Raw genomic sequence first — 13,460 nt, forward strand, 5'->3', positions numbered from 1 at the left:
GAAGATCACATTTTCCAACATGTTGATTTGAACTTTTAATTACATTAGATGTAATTTTACAACCGTTACCTCTGATATTTAAAAAAAAAAAAGAATCAACTTAAATATGTATAGAGCATCTGACAAAGTCAAACACAATGATGCATTGATTTGAAGTTTTTGGGTCAGATGACAGAAGCTTTAGGAAAAAAAATCATGAGAGTAAACATTTAAAAAAAAAGAAGAAAAAAGGAAAGAAGCATCAAATTCAAATCATCAATTAATTGTATTCTGATACAGTCCTGCCTCTCGAAGTGCGATTTGTTCCCCTCTATGATACTTTTCTGCAACACCAACTATGATGGAACAGCCCACAAGTGTAAATACATGAAGACTGTTTACTCGGAGTGTGTGTTACATACGGAACTGTATAATGCATGCTACATCTCAAGTTCTTAATTTGCATTTTGAATTATTGCAATCGCAACACACATCTCAAGCCCACATAATGTTTCCCAAATGAGTTATAACTCTCGGGCTGTTGCGATGCACACTTTGCCATGCAGGATCAGTGTCCTCTGATAAACTCGCTCACAGTAACTTCTCCCTCGGTGTGATGCTGTGCAGCGCGTGCGCGCAATTACGCAACACCCCCTCCTGTCCTGTGCGCTAAAACCTGATCAGCGTCTCTCCTCAGGTCCTGCAGCCAAAACACAGCGGACAGCTCTCAGGTACGACACTACGAGACACTATGCATTGGAAGTGTGCATTGTATTTTTGATGCTATGAAAATGAATGAGCGTCTTTTTTGGGCTCCATGCGGTGTTTTGGAAATGTTGTTGTTGTTGTTGTGATGCAGGAAAGAGGGCAGACGGCTGGCGCTTAATACGCATCCAGTGAGCGTGTTCATGATAAACATGGCGGGAGGTAGACCGTGTAATTCTGTAAATATTAAATATATCGCGGCTGTTCTATTTTGATGTGTTTGATCATATTGTGTTTGTTAACGCAGTGCGGCAGCTGCTGTGAGTGACGTTATACTGAAGGATGAGTTAAACATGCGCATGCAAAATACTGACAGTCCTGAGTTCACCTGTCTGGCCAGGATCATGTGAGGATTCTGGTTACAGTTGGATTAAAGCTGCCTGTCTACCTGCAGCACAACAGATTCACTTTAAATCCTCACAGGACTCATTTAGCAGAAGACTGTCGTGCAATTATGTAGTCAAGGTTATCACCATAGCACTCCTGAAGAGTTAACAACATTGTTTACTTCCCTCTGCACTAACCTGTGACAGTGCACTGCAGTGTCTGAGAAATGGCTGCTGCACTGTTATGCGATAGCAGCTGACAAAATGGTGGATTGTGGCTTGGAATTAGGCTGTAGTAAGTCTGAAAGAAGACATTAGAGAGGCTTGTTGTTTTTAAGTGACAGTGCTTAGCAGAGCGAGGCAGCAGAAAGAGTGATGTGAAAGAGGAGAGCAGAGGTGTGGATGGATGGAGAAACAGAGTGGGAGGGTTGAGACTTGGCACAGTTCAGTGGCTATTGATACCATCCCTAATCTTCTGAGACACAAACATCTATTGCTAGTCAAGAGACGTCCTTGTTGGTAACCTTAGGTCAACATAACAAGGAACAGACAATATGGTGAGATTGTTTAAGTGCTGATGAACTAAAGAAAAATAGACTGACATCTTTCCTTGTGCAGCAATTCAAATTATTTCTGCATCAGTCCCTTGAGGAGGAACTGTACTTGTTTTTTTTCTCCCACTGCAATGCATTTGCTTAACTTCGTACTGTGTGATCTTGCAAATAATAATAATAATAACAAATGTATTTACGCTTTTACGGGTGCTCAAAGTCACTTTACAAATATCATTGAATCAGACAGTGTTAAATAACAAAGCATATCTAGCGTTAACAACTTTGTTTTTCCACCCTTCAAATATTTATTTTACTGCACACACAAAATATATCCAATGTCCATCAATTACAGGCACTTGTGCATGCAAGGTTTCCGTTTCGTGCCCTGCCAACCACCTGTACTGTATGTTGTACTAACTGTAACTTAACTCTGGTTTTAACAGACTGCTAGCTTCAGCCAGCTCTACTCACCATGGGAAAGGAGAAACAACACATCAATATCGTCGTGATCGGCCATGTGGACTCAGGCAAGTCCACCACCACGGGCCACCTCATCTACAAGTGTGGAGGCATCGACAAGAGAACTATCGAGAAGTTTGAAAAAGAGGCGGCTGAGGTGAGGAGATACAGGCAGTCAGAAAAGACAGCCTTCTAAATAAGATAAAAGTTATCACCAGCTATGAACAAATTACTATCCATGACTTATTTCTCAGATGGGGAAGGGGTCGTTCAAGTACGCCTGGGTGCTGGACAAGCTGAAGGCAGAAAGGGAGCGTGGAATTACCATCGACATTTCGCTGTGGAAGTTTGAAACCAACAAGTACTATGTGACCATCATCGATGCCCCGGGTCATAGGGACTTCATCAAGAACATGATCACCGGGACCTCCCAGGTCTGTAACGAGAGGCTGCTCAGTCTGTGTGTATGCTCCATGGGAAAGATGTGGGTCCTCTTGTCAGACTCTGTGCCTTTGATAAGAATAACCAGTGTCTCCGATCAATAGTGACTTGTTACTCAAATTATTTGGTCCAAGTCTCAAGTAAGCCACAGGTTAAAGAAATTAGGTTAATAAGTTAATGTCAAGTTGGGTCCTTAACTCATTTTTAAAGAGAAAAGACAAAGTATTAGAGCCAGTCTAAAATGATATCATTAGTCAATTTATCTGACCTGTTCAAAAAGGTATGACCATGAATTGAATTGTTTATATTTAGTCAAATAAAAGTAGCCAAACCAAAATCAAACAGCATTTTAAAACGTTATTTCTTAAATGTAATACAAAAATGATCTGATCTGATCCAAAGACCAGCTTGAATGACAGAGTAGTCATCCGAACATTAACATGCCCAAATGCCTTGCGTTTAATTTTCCACACACTTGTATTGGCTCCATAATGAACAACTTCCAAATGCTAGCACCACGTTCATTCATCTAGTTGCAGAGTAATGGTGACAGCAGCTCGATTGTTAACAGTACTAATGTTTTATGCTCTTTAGGCAGACTGTGCTGTGCTGATTGTGGCGGCCGGTGTGGGAGAGTTCGAGGCCGGTATCTCTAAGAACGGACAGACCCGTGAACATGCCCTTCTGGCCTATACTCTGGGAGTGAAGCAGCTCATTGTAGGCGTCAACAAGATGGACTCCACCGAGCCAAACTACAGCCAAAAGCGCTATGAGGAAATCGTGAAGGAAGTGAGCACCTACATCAAGAAGATCGGCTACAATCCGGACACCGTGGCCTTTGTACCCGTTTCAGGCTGGAACGGAGACAACATGCTTGAGGCCAGCCCCAATGTAAGTACAACACAGAAAACCAGTAATGCAAATGCTGGAAGAAATATTAGAAGTAAGCAGCCTTGAATTTGAATACCAATTTGCATGACTCGGGATGGGGCACGGTAGCTATAAGGGAAAACAATAGTTGAGACTGTTGGTCCGAATAAGAGCAGATAGAGTAGCCCTTGCAATTACAGAAGCATTGTTCAAAAGAGAACACTGTGGCTTTTACACCTAGCTTACATTTGCTAACACCAGCCACCATGAGCAACTGGGAATCCCAGACAGTTACTTTTATTTCAAAAAGTCACAAAACAATGAAGCTCTTTGCTCAAACAAAGCTAAAACTTGACAATTATTTTCTCTCTTCTAGTTTTACCATAAGTTTAACACTTCTTTAATAACTGTGCAAAGTGTATAATTTAGTACGTTATTTTCTTGTCTCTAGATGACATGGTTTAAGGGGTGGAAGGTCAATAGGAAAGATGGCAATGCTTCAGGGACCACACTCCTGGAGGCTCTGGATGCCATCCAGTCGCCGAGCCGTCCAACAGACAAACCTCTGCGTCTGCCTCTGCAGGACGTCTACAAGATAGGAGGCATGTAGAGCAATCACAACAAATGGGTAGAAACTAAATGCTGTAGGGATAATAGACTCTAGAAACTTATGGAACACCTCATGATCAGAGCGTTTAATCAAAACAGGTTTTTTTTTTTTTGTAGATCAAGGCAAGGCAAGTTTATTTATATAGCACCTTTCCACACGGGTTAGGGTTAGGCAATTCAAAGTGCTTTACAAAAATGAAAGACATTCATTAAAAAGCAAAGATAATAAAATAAAAAATACATGAATACAAGTTACAGTGCAGTGTAAGAAGATTTGAATAGTTCAATTAAAAACAGCGGCAAAAATCAAAGTAGTCAGAGTTGCAGCGGACCGGCAGGTTTCCGGTAGCTTGTTCCAGGTATTTGGAGCATAACAACTAAACTTCTCCATGTTTAGTTCTGACTCTGGGGACAGAAAGCTGACCAGTCCCTGAAGACCTGAGAGATCTGGATGGTTCATAATTTAGCAGGAGGTCAGAAATGTATTTTGGGCCTAAACCATTCAATGCTTTATAAACCAGCAGCAGTATTTTTGAAATCAATTCTTTGACACACAGGAAGCCAGTGTAAAGACTTCAGAAACCATCAGAACTGTCTTTATGTTGATTTAAAGGTCCTTCATTGAATGCTACATTTCTCAGGTATTGGAACTGTGCCTGTGGGCCGTGTGGAGACCGGGATACTAAAGCCTGGCATGGTGGTGACCTTTGCCCCCGTCAATGTGACTACTGAGGTGAAGTCTGTGGAGATGCACCATGAGGCGCTGAATGAGGCCCTGCCCGGAGACAACGTGGGCTTCAACGTCAAGAATGTGTCGGTCAAGGACATTCGCCGTGGAAATGTGGCCGGCGATAGCAAGAGCGACCCCCCGCTGGAAGCTGCCAACTTCACTGCTCAGGTAGACAAAGGATGTGTTGATAGAAAGGAAACATGAACGTGATTAAATCAGCACTTTCTTGAGTCAGAACTATTAACAGTGTTGAGGAATATTTGCTGTAAAGTTTATTTTAAGTACACTTTGTATCCTTTTTTAGCCATGATGACTGTTTCATTGTCTAATTGACAGAGAGAAGGTGTCAAGATAAGACGGAACCCAAACAAGCCAATAGTCGAGTCTTTGCAGTGAACTTCTTTGACAGAATATAAATGATCTCCAGGCCTTTTAAATGTTGTGACTTTGCTTTGCAGGTGATTATCCTCAATCACCCGGGCCAGATCAGTGCCGGTTACGCTCCTGTGCTCGACTGTCACACTGCTCACATCGCCTGCAAGTTTGCAGAGCTCAAGGAAAAGATCGATCGCCGCTCTGGCAAGAAGCTGGAGGACAACCCCAAATTCCTCAAGTCTGGAGATGCTGCCATTGTGGATATGGTTCCCGGCAAGCCAATGTGTGTTGAGAGCTTCTCCGAGTACCCTCCTCTTGGTAAGTTCAAGTTTTTGTTGAATTTCAACAGCTTGATACCAGATGAAACCATCACCTAAAGTAACTGTACTCCTCTTCACCTCTCAGGCCGCTTTGCAGTGCGGGACATGCGTCAGACTGTGGCCGTCGGAGTGATTAAAGGTGTGGAGAAGAAGGCCTATTCCACTGGTAAAGTCACCAAGTCCGCCCAGAAGGCCCAGAGGAACAAATGAATGTTGTGCTTCTCTGCCGACCGCAAGGTCTCCCAGGGCAGGACATCCGTCATTCAATTCCACTCTTCAATTGGCTGCTTAATAATCAAAGACTGGTTAATCGTCACAATGCATCGAAAAAGCATTCGGCGGAAAGAACGACATTTAGATCTCGAGTCCTTGAGGCAGAAATCCTGACTCCATTGGTTAGATTACCATTAGTTACAATGTAATATCAATCAGTTAACGTGCAGTCCATTCGGTTCATGACAATATTTTTCTGTGATATTGATATTGAACTATTAGAGATACTGAAACTTATCACCGCTCAAGCTTTCTGGAGTGCAGGCACTGTTCTCTTTTTGTGTTGTCTTGCTTTTAGTGTTTGTTTGTAACTTCATGGTGCTCTGTATGGCACAATGCTATAACTACGTTCTTCCGAGTAGTAGATAAGTAGAACTTGGTGATTGTTGTGTTTAAATTATAAAAAGGACTTAAAACAAATGGTGGATATGTGCCCTTCCCGAGGGTTTTAGAGTAAACTACCTGTTGATTCCTAAAGCACTTCGATTGGCATTTTGCTAAATTTGCACTTGAGAAGCTTTAATTGGCATACGCAACTACACCTTACTGTAAGATGGCATGAGCCTCTTTCTAACATTAAACACGTTTCAACCAAAATGTTGAACTGTGGTCGGTTTCTTTTCTGAAATGTCCTGTATGTAATTGACAGTGCCTTGAACGTTCCTATAGTTTAAAGAAAGTCTGATACAAATCAGAGCAGTCAGAGCATGTGTCCAGGAGATGGAGCCATTGGTTCAGGAACAAAATAGGAATTTTCAAATGCAGTGTGTGACAATCATATGATACGAAAATGCATACAGTAAATGTTTTTACAGAGCGCTTCTCGTAGTACTCAAATACACTGTAAACACACATTGTGTACACAAGATAAAAGGATCATATGAAAACACCTCACTTAAGATATACACATTTGTAATAGATGTTTTGTGGGAACAAATAAACCAGTGGAAGTTCTAAAGGACGACATGATCACTGGTGTGAAGACAGGTGCAGCAGAGTTTCGGATATAGAGAAGTTTATCTATGAATGTGATGAAGGTATGGATCAAAGTTTCTTTCTCAGTTAAGAAGGAGAGTGGTGTGTGGAGACACGTTTTTAGTGTGAACAAAATATACTTTTCCTTTGATTGTATTGATGTGGTAATCAAAGGAGTAGTTGCTGTTGAAAATGACTCATGACTCATGTTGCAGATGTGTGTTGAGGGACAAAGAGTGGAGTGGGTGTATAAACACTTACTACAGGAAAACTAAAGGGGCGTGTTCTCATTCATTTCCCGGAAACTCTTTGGGTATAACTGTCAGAGCTGTTTCATTGCTCTCATTGCAGCATCATGACAGGTAGAGGGAGAACATGCAAGGCAAAAAGCCCTGACACTAAGTGTGCCAAGAGTACATCTAAACCTGAGGAAATGAAACATGAATCTCCCCCCAGATGTACGAGGAAGGACTTTAAAGAAGAGAAGCAGAAAGGCGCCACAAAGGAACAGAAACCAAAGGTGCAGAAAAAGCTGAGCAGCACTGACGAAAAGCCATCTGCACAGAGCATCTGTAAAGAGAAGACCACAAAACACTTCACAGAAGAGGTGAGCAAGCAGCAAAGTACACCTGCAGTGAACAAAAAGGCTCCTGTGCAAGGCAGACAAGCCGAAACAACAGAACCAGTTACAAAGTCAAAGAAGATGCAGCCAAAGGGCACTACAGAGGATTCTCCAAAAACCACAAAGGAAAAAAAATGTGTCAGGAAGGAAAAATCCCCAGAACAATCTAGAGAGGAGAAGACGAAGGTGCAGCCGGAGGACATCAAGACGGCAAAAACATGCACTACCAAAGACAAAATTCCAGAGACAAAAATGCAGCCACTGAGACCCAAGGAGAACCCGAAGGCTGATCGGTGTGAAGGCAAAGTGGACCCGATCCTCTCCAAAACTCTGGACAAATTAAGAATAAAAACGGATGAAAAATCATATACTTCCAAAGTTGTTAATGAACTTGTAAACGCCATACTTTCACATTTGAAACAGAACACTCAATGCTTTAAAGAAGCCGAACCACTACCGACTGGGAGTTACTATGAAAATCTCAAGGTAAGTCACTTTGGTTCATATCTCCTCAAACAAACACTGGGTTTCATCAGTTCTTAGGAAAAGAGCAAGGGGTCTGTAAGTAGGTGGAAGATATACTTAAGTTAGTGCCGTACTTGAAAAAAAATGTCTTTAAATAATGTGATTTTTTTGTGTTTGCAGATTTCCAATCCGGATGAATTTGATGTCATGCTGGCCATTCCAGTTGACCGAGTGGACGTGAGTCCATTTGGAGATGATGGAGCCTTTTACAGTGTGAAGTTAAAACGTGGCAATAGCCCTCTGAAGAAATTTGAAGAGAGCGGCACTTTATCCGCCAGTAAAATGCTGGACGAGTTCAGGGCAAAAGTCAAGGAATGTGCCAAGAAATATACAGGTAACTGCCAGAACGTAGATATAAAAAGATCCAAAAGGGAAATCGTAAGGAAAAAGTCTGTGTAGGTGCCAAATGCTACTTAGCCTGAGTTCATTATTTGTATTATCATTATTTGTTTAAGTAACTTTTATTTGTTTGTTGAACACTGTTGAACTCTGTTGACCGTTTTTGTCCCTATAGTTACTGTTTCTATTTTGTTTATTAAATATCGTCAAACTATCTTACTTCAGTAGGCCTATGGACTTTCTCATTGAAAACGCATCGCAGCATAAAGCCAAGCTTAGCCTCTCGGCGACTCAAACTTAACTGGAAATTGAGCCGCCAGTCTGCTTTAGTCAAATGTACATTATAAAACCATAATGAATACTTGGTCTAAATTGTGCTTCTTGTTTGTATTTTCAGGATGGGAGGTGATAAGGAAGAAAAAAGGCTGCCCTGCAGTGACTCTGATCAGAACAGTACAATCGGTCACCGTCTCACTGGATATCGTTCTGAGCCTCAAGGTTAGATCGAGCTGGCCATCTTTCACCAAAGAAGGCCTTCAAATAGATAGCTGGCTGGGCACTAAAGTAAAGCGGGATTACAAGTGGGAGCCATATTATCTTGTACCAAAATTTGAAGGCACAGGTACAGAAGAGAAAGACGGGATCCTCGCCAAGGGTAAGTCTTTCTCTTTGTTACATACACAACATTTTGGGGCTTTTACATATTTAAAGCTATTTAATTAATGAAAACTGGAAAAAAGGGAAGCTTAAACTTTCCTTACCCGTTGAGTATTTTCTCTTCTTTACCACGCAGATACTTGGAGGGTGTCATTCTCTCATGTTGAGAAGGCCATACTGAAAAATCATGGATCGCAGAAGACATGCTGTGAGAAAGAGGGAGAACGCTGCTGCAGGTGAAGATTTTAACTTAATCCTCAAGTAAAACTAGTCTTTTGTCCAATTGCCATTACTTAGAAAAACAAGTCTTTATGTATATTTGGCAACAATGGTATAATTACAGAATATAATAGAATTTATAAAACGGACAAGTCAAATCAAGCAATCTGATTGGTTCTTAGCTGTGATATACTGAGCGTATACCACGGGTAGAATTGTAAGTTACTTTTCACAACAAGTCAGTATCCCTCCGCGTCTGAGAAAAACAGTATGGCCTACCGTTGGGTTGAAAAGCAAACATACTGGAACAAGAAAGCAGCGGAGAAGTAACGGGGCAGAAGCCCTCCTTTTTGACGCAGCGGTCCAGACATAGACATCAAACGGCAAAACATATTCAGTGTGCAGTTCCTTTGGCATTAGGGCAGGGATATCTAGATACTTTCGAAGGTTTAACATAATGAATTGTGCTACTTTTAAAGCAAGCAACGATGTTTTCAAATCTGTAATCAAAGAGGTCCGCAAAAACGCTATCGACCAATCAGATTGCTTGATTTGACTTGTCAGTTTTATAAATATATTTAAATTTCTTCCGTTACGAAACAAACTTACAAAGCATAAAATGGAAACATTTAAGATTAACTTCGACCTCCGGGGGGGGGTCTTACTATAGTATGGAGGAGTGGATTGAGCAGTGTCTATCTCCAGAAAAAAAAAAGCACCTAAACTACAACATGCAGAGCTACGTGAAGAGGAGGTAGACCAACTGGAAAAGTACCACCATTCAAAAGCTTTCTGATGCGGGTATTGAAACAAAGCAGAGAAATTATGACCGTTAGTGGCCACAGGTGCGAAAGCTCTCTCCAGAGCTACTGGAAGCCCAATCTCGGGGACCGGAGAAAGTGGAGCAATATTCTCGCCACGCCAAGCAACAGCCTCGAACAACCTCAACCTATACAAGTGACCACATAAGCCATGCTACTGATGCTGGACAGGTTTTCAGTGGATGCACAATAAACAGCAACATACACATTAATGTAAATAAACAGCCAAATAATGGATCAACGCTCTCGGTCTAATATGTTCGCTCGCTGTTAGTGTTGTTGCATAGCAACCACCTTGCACTATGTTTTGTGCAGAAGGCAACGGAGGGACTATTTTATTTTTGAACATCATTATTTACTAATAAAAACTATTTAAATTAGAGTGTGTATTTTTCTTTCATATTGCCACACTTGGTAACCGTTTTATAAAAGCAATAGCTCACTTCAGGCCGTGATATATGCTCATTATATCACAGCTAAGGGGGTTGTCGACCCTCCGCTTGCGTAGGGTCGACAACCCCCTTAGCTGTGATATAATGAGCATATACCACGGCCTGTCGTGAGCTATTGCTTAAATATCTTTATTCTCATCATACAAAGTTCAACGACATTTCTTTGGCAACTCTCACTGCAGTAAAAAAATAGACACAATAAAGAAATAAAAGTGGTAAAAGCAGAGGTAGTAGCGATGACAGTGCAACGAGATACAATTCAATGTCAATGTGCATATTTACACTTACAGTCTAAATATATATTAGTAAAATAGCCATAAGTATGTCTACATAGTAGTGCTTGGAGTCTATGAGTGGTGTGTGTGTGTGTGTGTGTGTGTGTGTGTGTGTGTGTGTGTGTGTGTGTGTGTGTGTGTGTGTGTGTGTGTGTGTGTGTGTGTGTGTGTGTGTGTTCACAGTTGTTGTAATGTGCTCTGAGGTTGGACAGATTATTATTGTCCTCAATTTAAGGGTACATAAGTATGTTCCTTTGTCTTTACATACAGGAAGGACTGTTTGAAGCTCTTGAAGCACCTTCTCAGTCTGCTGAAGGAAAACAACTCTTCATTTGAAAAGTTTTGTTCCTATCACGCCAAAACCACGCTGCTCCACGCCTGCTGCTCCAGAACTAAAGACACGGACTGGAGGGCCTCGAGTCTGAGCCAGTGTTTCCGCCTGCTTCTGGAGGACTTTGTGTCCCATCTGGAAAAGGGTATACTCAACAACTTCTTCATCCCAACCCAGAACCTGCTCTCCAGTCTCGGCAGGAACAAGTGCAACAGCCTGGCTCGTTGCATCAGGGAGGAATGCGACAAAGGCTTTTCTATTTTCAAATGACAACTTCACAAGAAGAGTTTGACCTGTGACGTCACCGCAGAGAGTTTGAAACATCTTTCAACAAAGAACTGGGCAACTTAACCCCAGGGTCATTGTTCAAGAAAGCATATTTGAAATAGAATTGTTGTAATTAATGCTTGTGTCTACCACATTGATTTATTTTCTCTAAACCTACCTTTTAATAAATGTCTAGCTTGTCCATGTTTGGCTTCTTTTGTATTTCTTAAATGCACTGCAACACCAAGTCCTTCATGAAAGTCAAAGTAAGAAAATGTAAGTAAACACAAACTGTCAATCGCTAACTATCTTGAAGGATGCAAGAAATGCAGAAATCATGAAGTTTAATTTAATAACTTCTCTAAGACCCTTTTTATAAATTAAGGGCTCATTGCTATTTACATCAGCAAAACACTTCATAATCTTACAAGAAGTCAAACATGATCATTTAGGGTAGGTTATATAATGGTTTAAATAAGAAGTAAAAGATAGTGATAAGGGAAATCAAGTTTTATGCAACACAAAATTGTGCGCTTAAGTTTGTTAGTTAAAGTCATGATGATAGAGTGATAAAGAAAAGTTAAGACTGTGCTGGTCGGGACTTCTTAGATCAGTGATGTGACATACAACTTCAAATACATTTGAGCTTGAATCTTTTCTACCATGGAACAATTGCAGACATTCAAATGTATAAAACGTTGCAATGCTTTGGAAAATAATCATGTTAAGACTAAATAAGTTGTAATAAATGGGTTCAAACAGAAAAACCTTAGTATTTCACTTGTGTTGAAGAAAGGGCCTGATAGCATGACATAAATGTGTTGTCCTCGAACGACCAGCTCACGTGTCAGAAGTGCTGACAGCAGAGACGGCAAAAGTACACACATCCTTTACTCAAGTAGAAGTACAGACACTCGTGTTTAAAAATACTCTGTTAAAAGTAGAAGTACTGACTAAACTTCTTTACTCAAGTAAAAGTAAAGAAGTATTGGCTTTGAAATGTACTTAAGTAAAAAGTACCCATAACTAGCAGCTGTTTTAAAGAGTACCTGACCTCCCTTTATATTAATAGAACAATAATGTCATTGTTAGCTAATGAATGTTTCCATGCTGAACAACGGCAACATGACAACGTTTTCATTGGTCCCTCTTCTTTAGAGAAGACCAGGAAATGATGGATACACGGATTGTGTTCAAATCAATAGGCACGCAATGACTCTAAATAATAATGATCACGCCACCAAACACACATTCAAACTAAAGTAACCGGCCTGTTTGGAAAATGTAAGAAGTAGAAAGTAGCCTACAGGTATTTGTGTTAAAAATGTAAGAAGTAAAAGTCATCAGAAAAATAAGCAGTGGAGTAAAGTACTGATACTAGAAAGATTTACTGAAGTAAAGTAACAAAGTATTTGTACTGCACTACTTCCCACCTCTGGCTGATACATTTTCTAAACGGTGTTGAAACTGATTTGTACACTTCTGCATTTGTCAGAGCCAAACCACCAAAAGCTGGCATGGCTTACAGTAGTAAAGAACAACATTGCGAAATGTTTAAATATTATAGGAATCCTTAGAGCTGTGTTTTTGCTTTGATTTCCTGCTTAGTCATTCACCACCACATCTACAAGTCTTCTAGTAAATCTTACATGGTCAGCTGAGCAGTCACTTCCTGTCCATGTGCTTCAGAGGAGCTTTCACGGTAGGGTAGGTAAGAATGGAGAAACCAACTCTATGGCGCTAATTTCCTGCCATAACTCCACAAACAAACTAAACAGCTTTTACAAATGCCTCATGATTCACTAACAAACACAATGTGGTTTGCAAATACAAAACATCATCGACAAACTAATGCATTTAGTTTTGCAAAGAAAAAACATATCTATCAAATAAACACATACCATTTTTCTAATAAATCATGTTTCAGAGACAAATTCAGCATAGGTTTTACAAGTAAACACATTGTTTTTACAACTACAACACTTTTTTTTACAAGTACAAAACTTTTTCTTCTCACGACGGAATATTACTGCCAAAAGTCACGTGAGTCTTTTGGCAGTAATATTCCGCAGGGGCCGGTGTCTGTACCATTGTCACCATAGATATTATATATATCTATGATTGTCACTACCCGATCCGTCCCCCTGCCCGATCTGTACTGCGCATGTGCGAGATGGTCCGCCATATTGGAGAACTCCGGACGGCAACCCAGGAAGGACACTTGACACATTGGCTTTTAGCAAAGCTGAAAAATAAAACTCGAGAGATATGAGTTA

General features: G+C 40.7%; 2 protein-coding genes across 2 annotated transcripts; both read left to right on the forward strand.

Moving 5' to 3' along the window:
* Positions 1-570: 570 nt before the first annotated feature.
* Positions 571-6,298, forward strand: eef1a1a (eukaryotic translation elongation factor 1 alpha 1a). The gene is made up of 8 exons (XM_079690396.1): positions 571-710; positions 2,068-2,240; positions 2,338-2,517; positions 3,119-3,415; positions 3,846-3,996; positions 4,645-4,901; positions 5,192-5,426; positions 5,514-6,298. Exons 2-8 carry the CDS (start codon positions 2,097-2,099, stop codon positions 5,636-5,638), a joined length of 1,389 nt encoding a protein of 462 aa, XP_079546522.1. The 5' UTR covers positions 571-710; positions 2,068-2,096; the 3' UTR covers positions 5,639-6,298.
* Positions 6,299-6,450: 152 nt separating this feature from the next.
* Positions 6,451-11,386, forward strand: cgasa (cyclic GMP-AMP synthase a). Its single transcript, XM_079690395.1, has 5 exons — positions 6,451-7,784; positions 7,944-8,157; positions 8,560-8,817; positions 8,956-9,055; positions 10,857-11,386. Exons 1-5 carry the CDS (start codon positions 7,032-7,034, stop codon positions 11,185-11,187), a joined length of 1,656 nt encoding a protein of 551 aa, XP_079546521.1. The 5' UTR covers positions 6,451-7,031; the 3' UTR covers positions 11,188-11,386.
* Positions 11,387-13,460: the final 2,074 nt, after the last annotated feature.

This window comes from Notothenia rossii, assembly GCF_949606895.1.
Source record: "Notothenia rossii genome assembly, chromosome: 6".
Taxonomy (NCBI): Eukaryota; Metazoa; Chordata; class Actinopteri; order Perciformes; family Nototheniidae; genus Notothenia; species Notothenia rossii.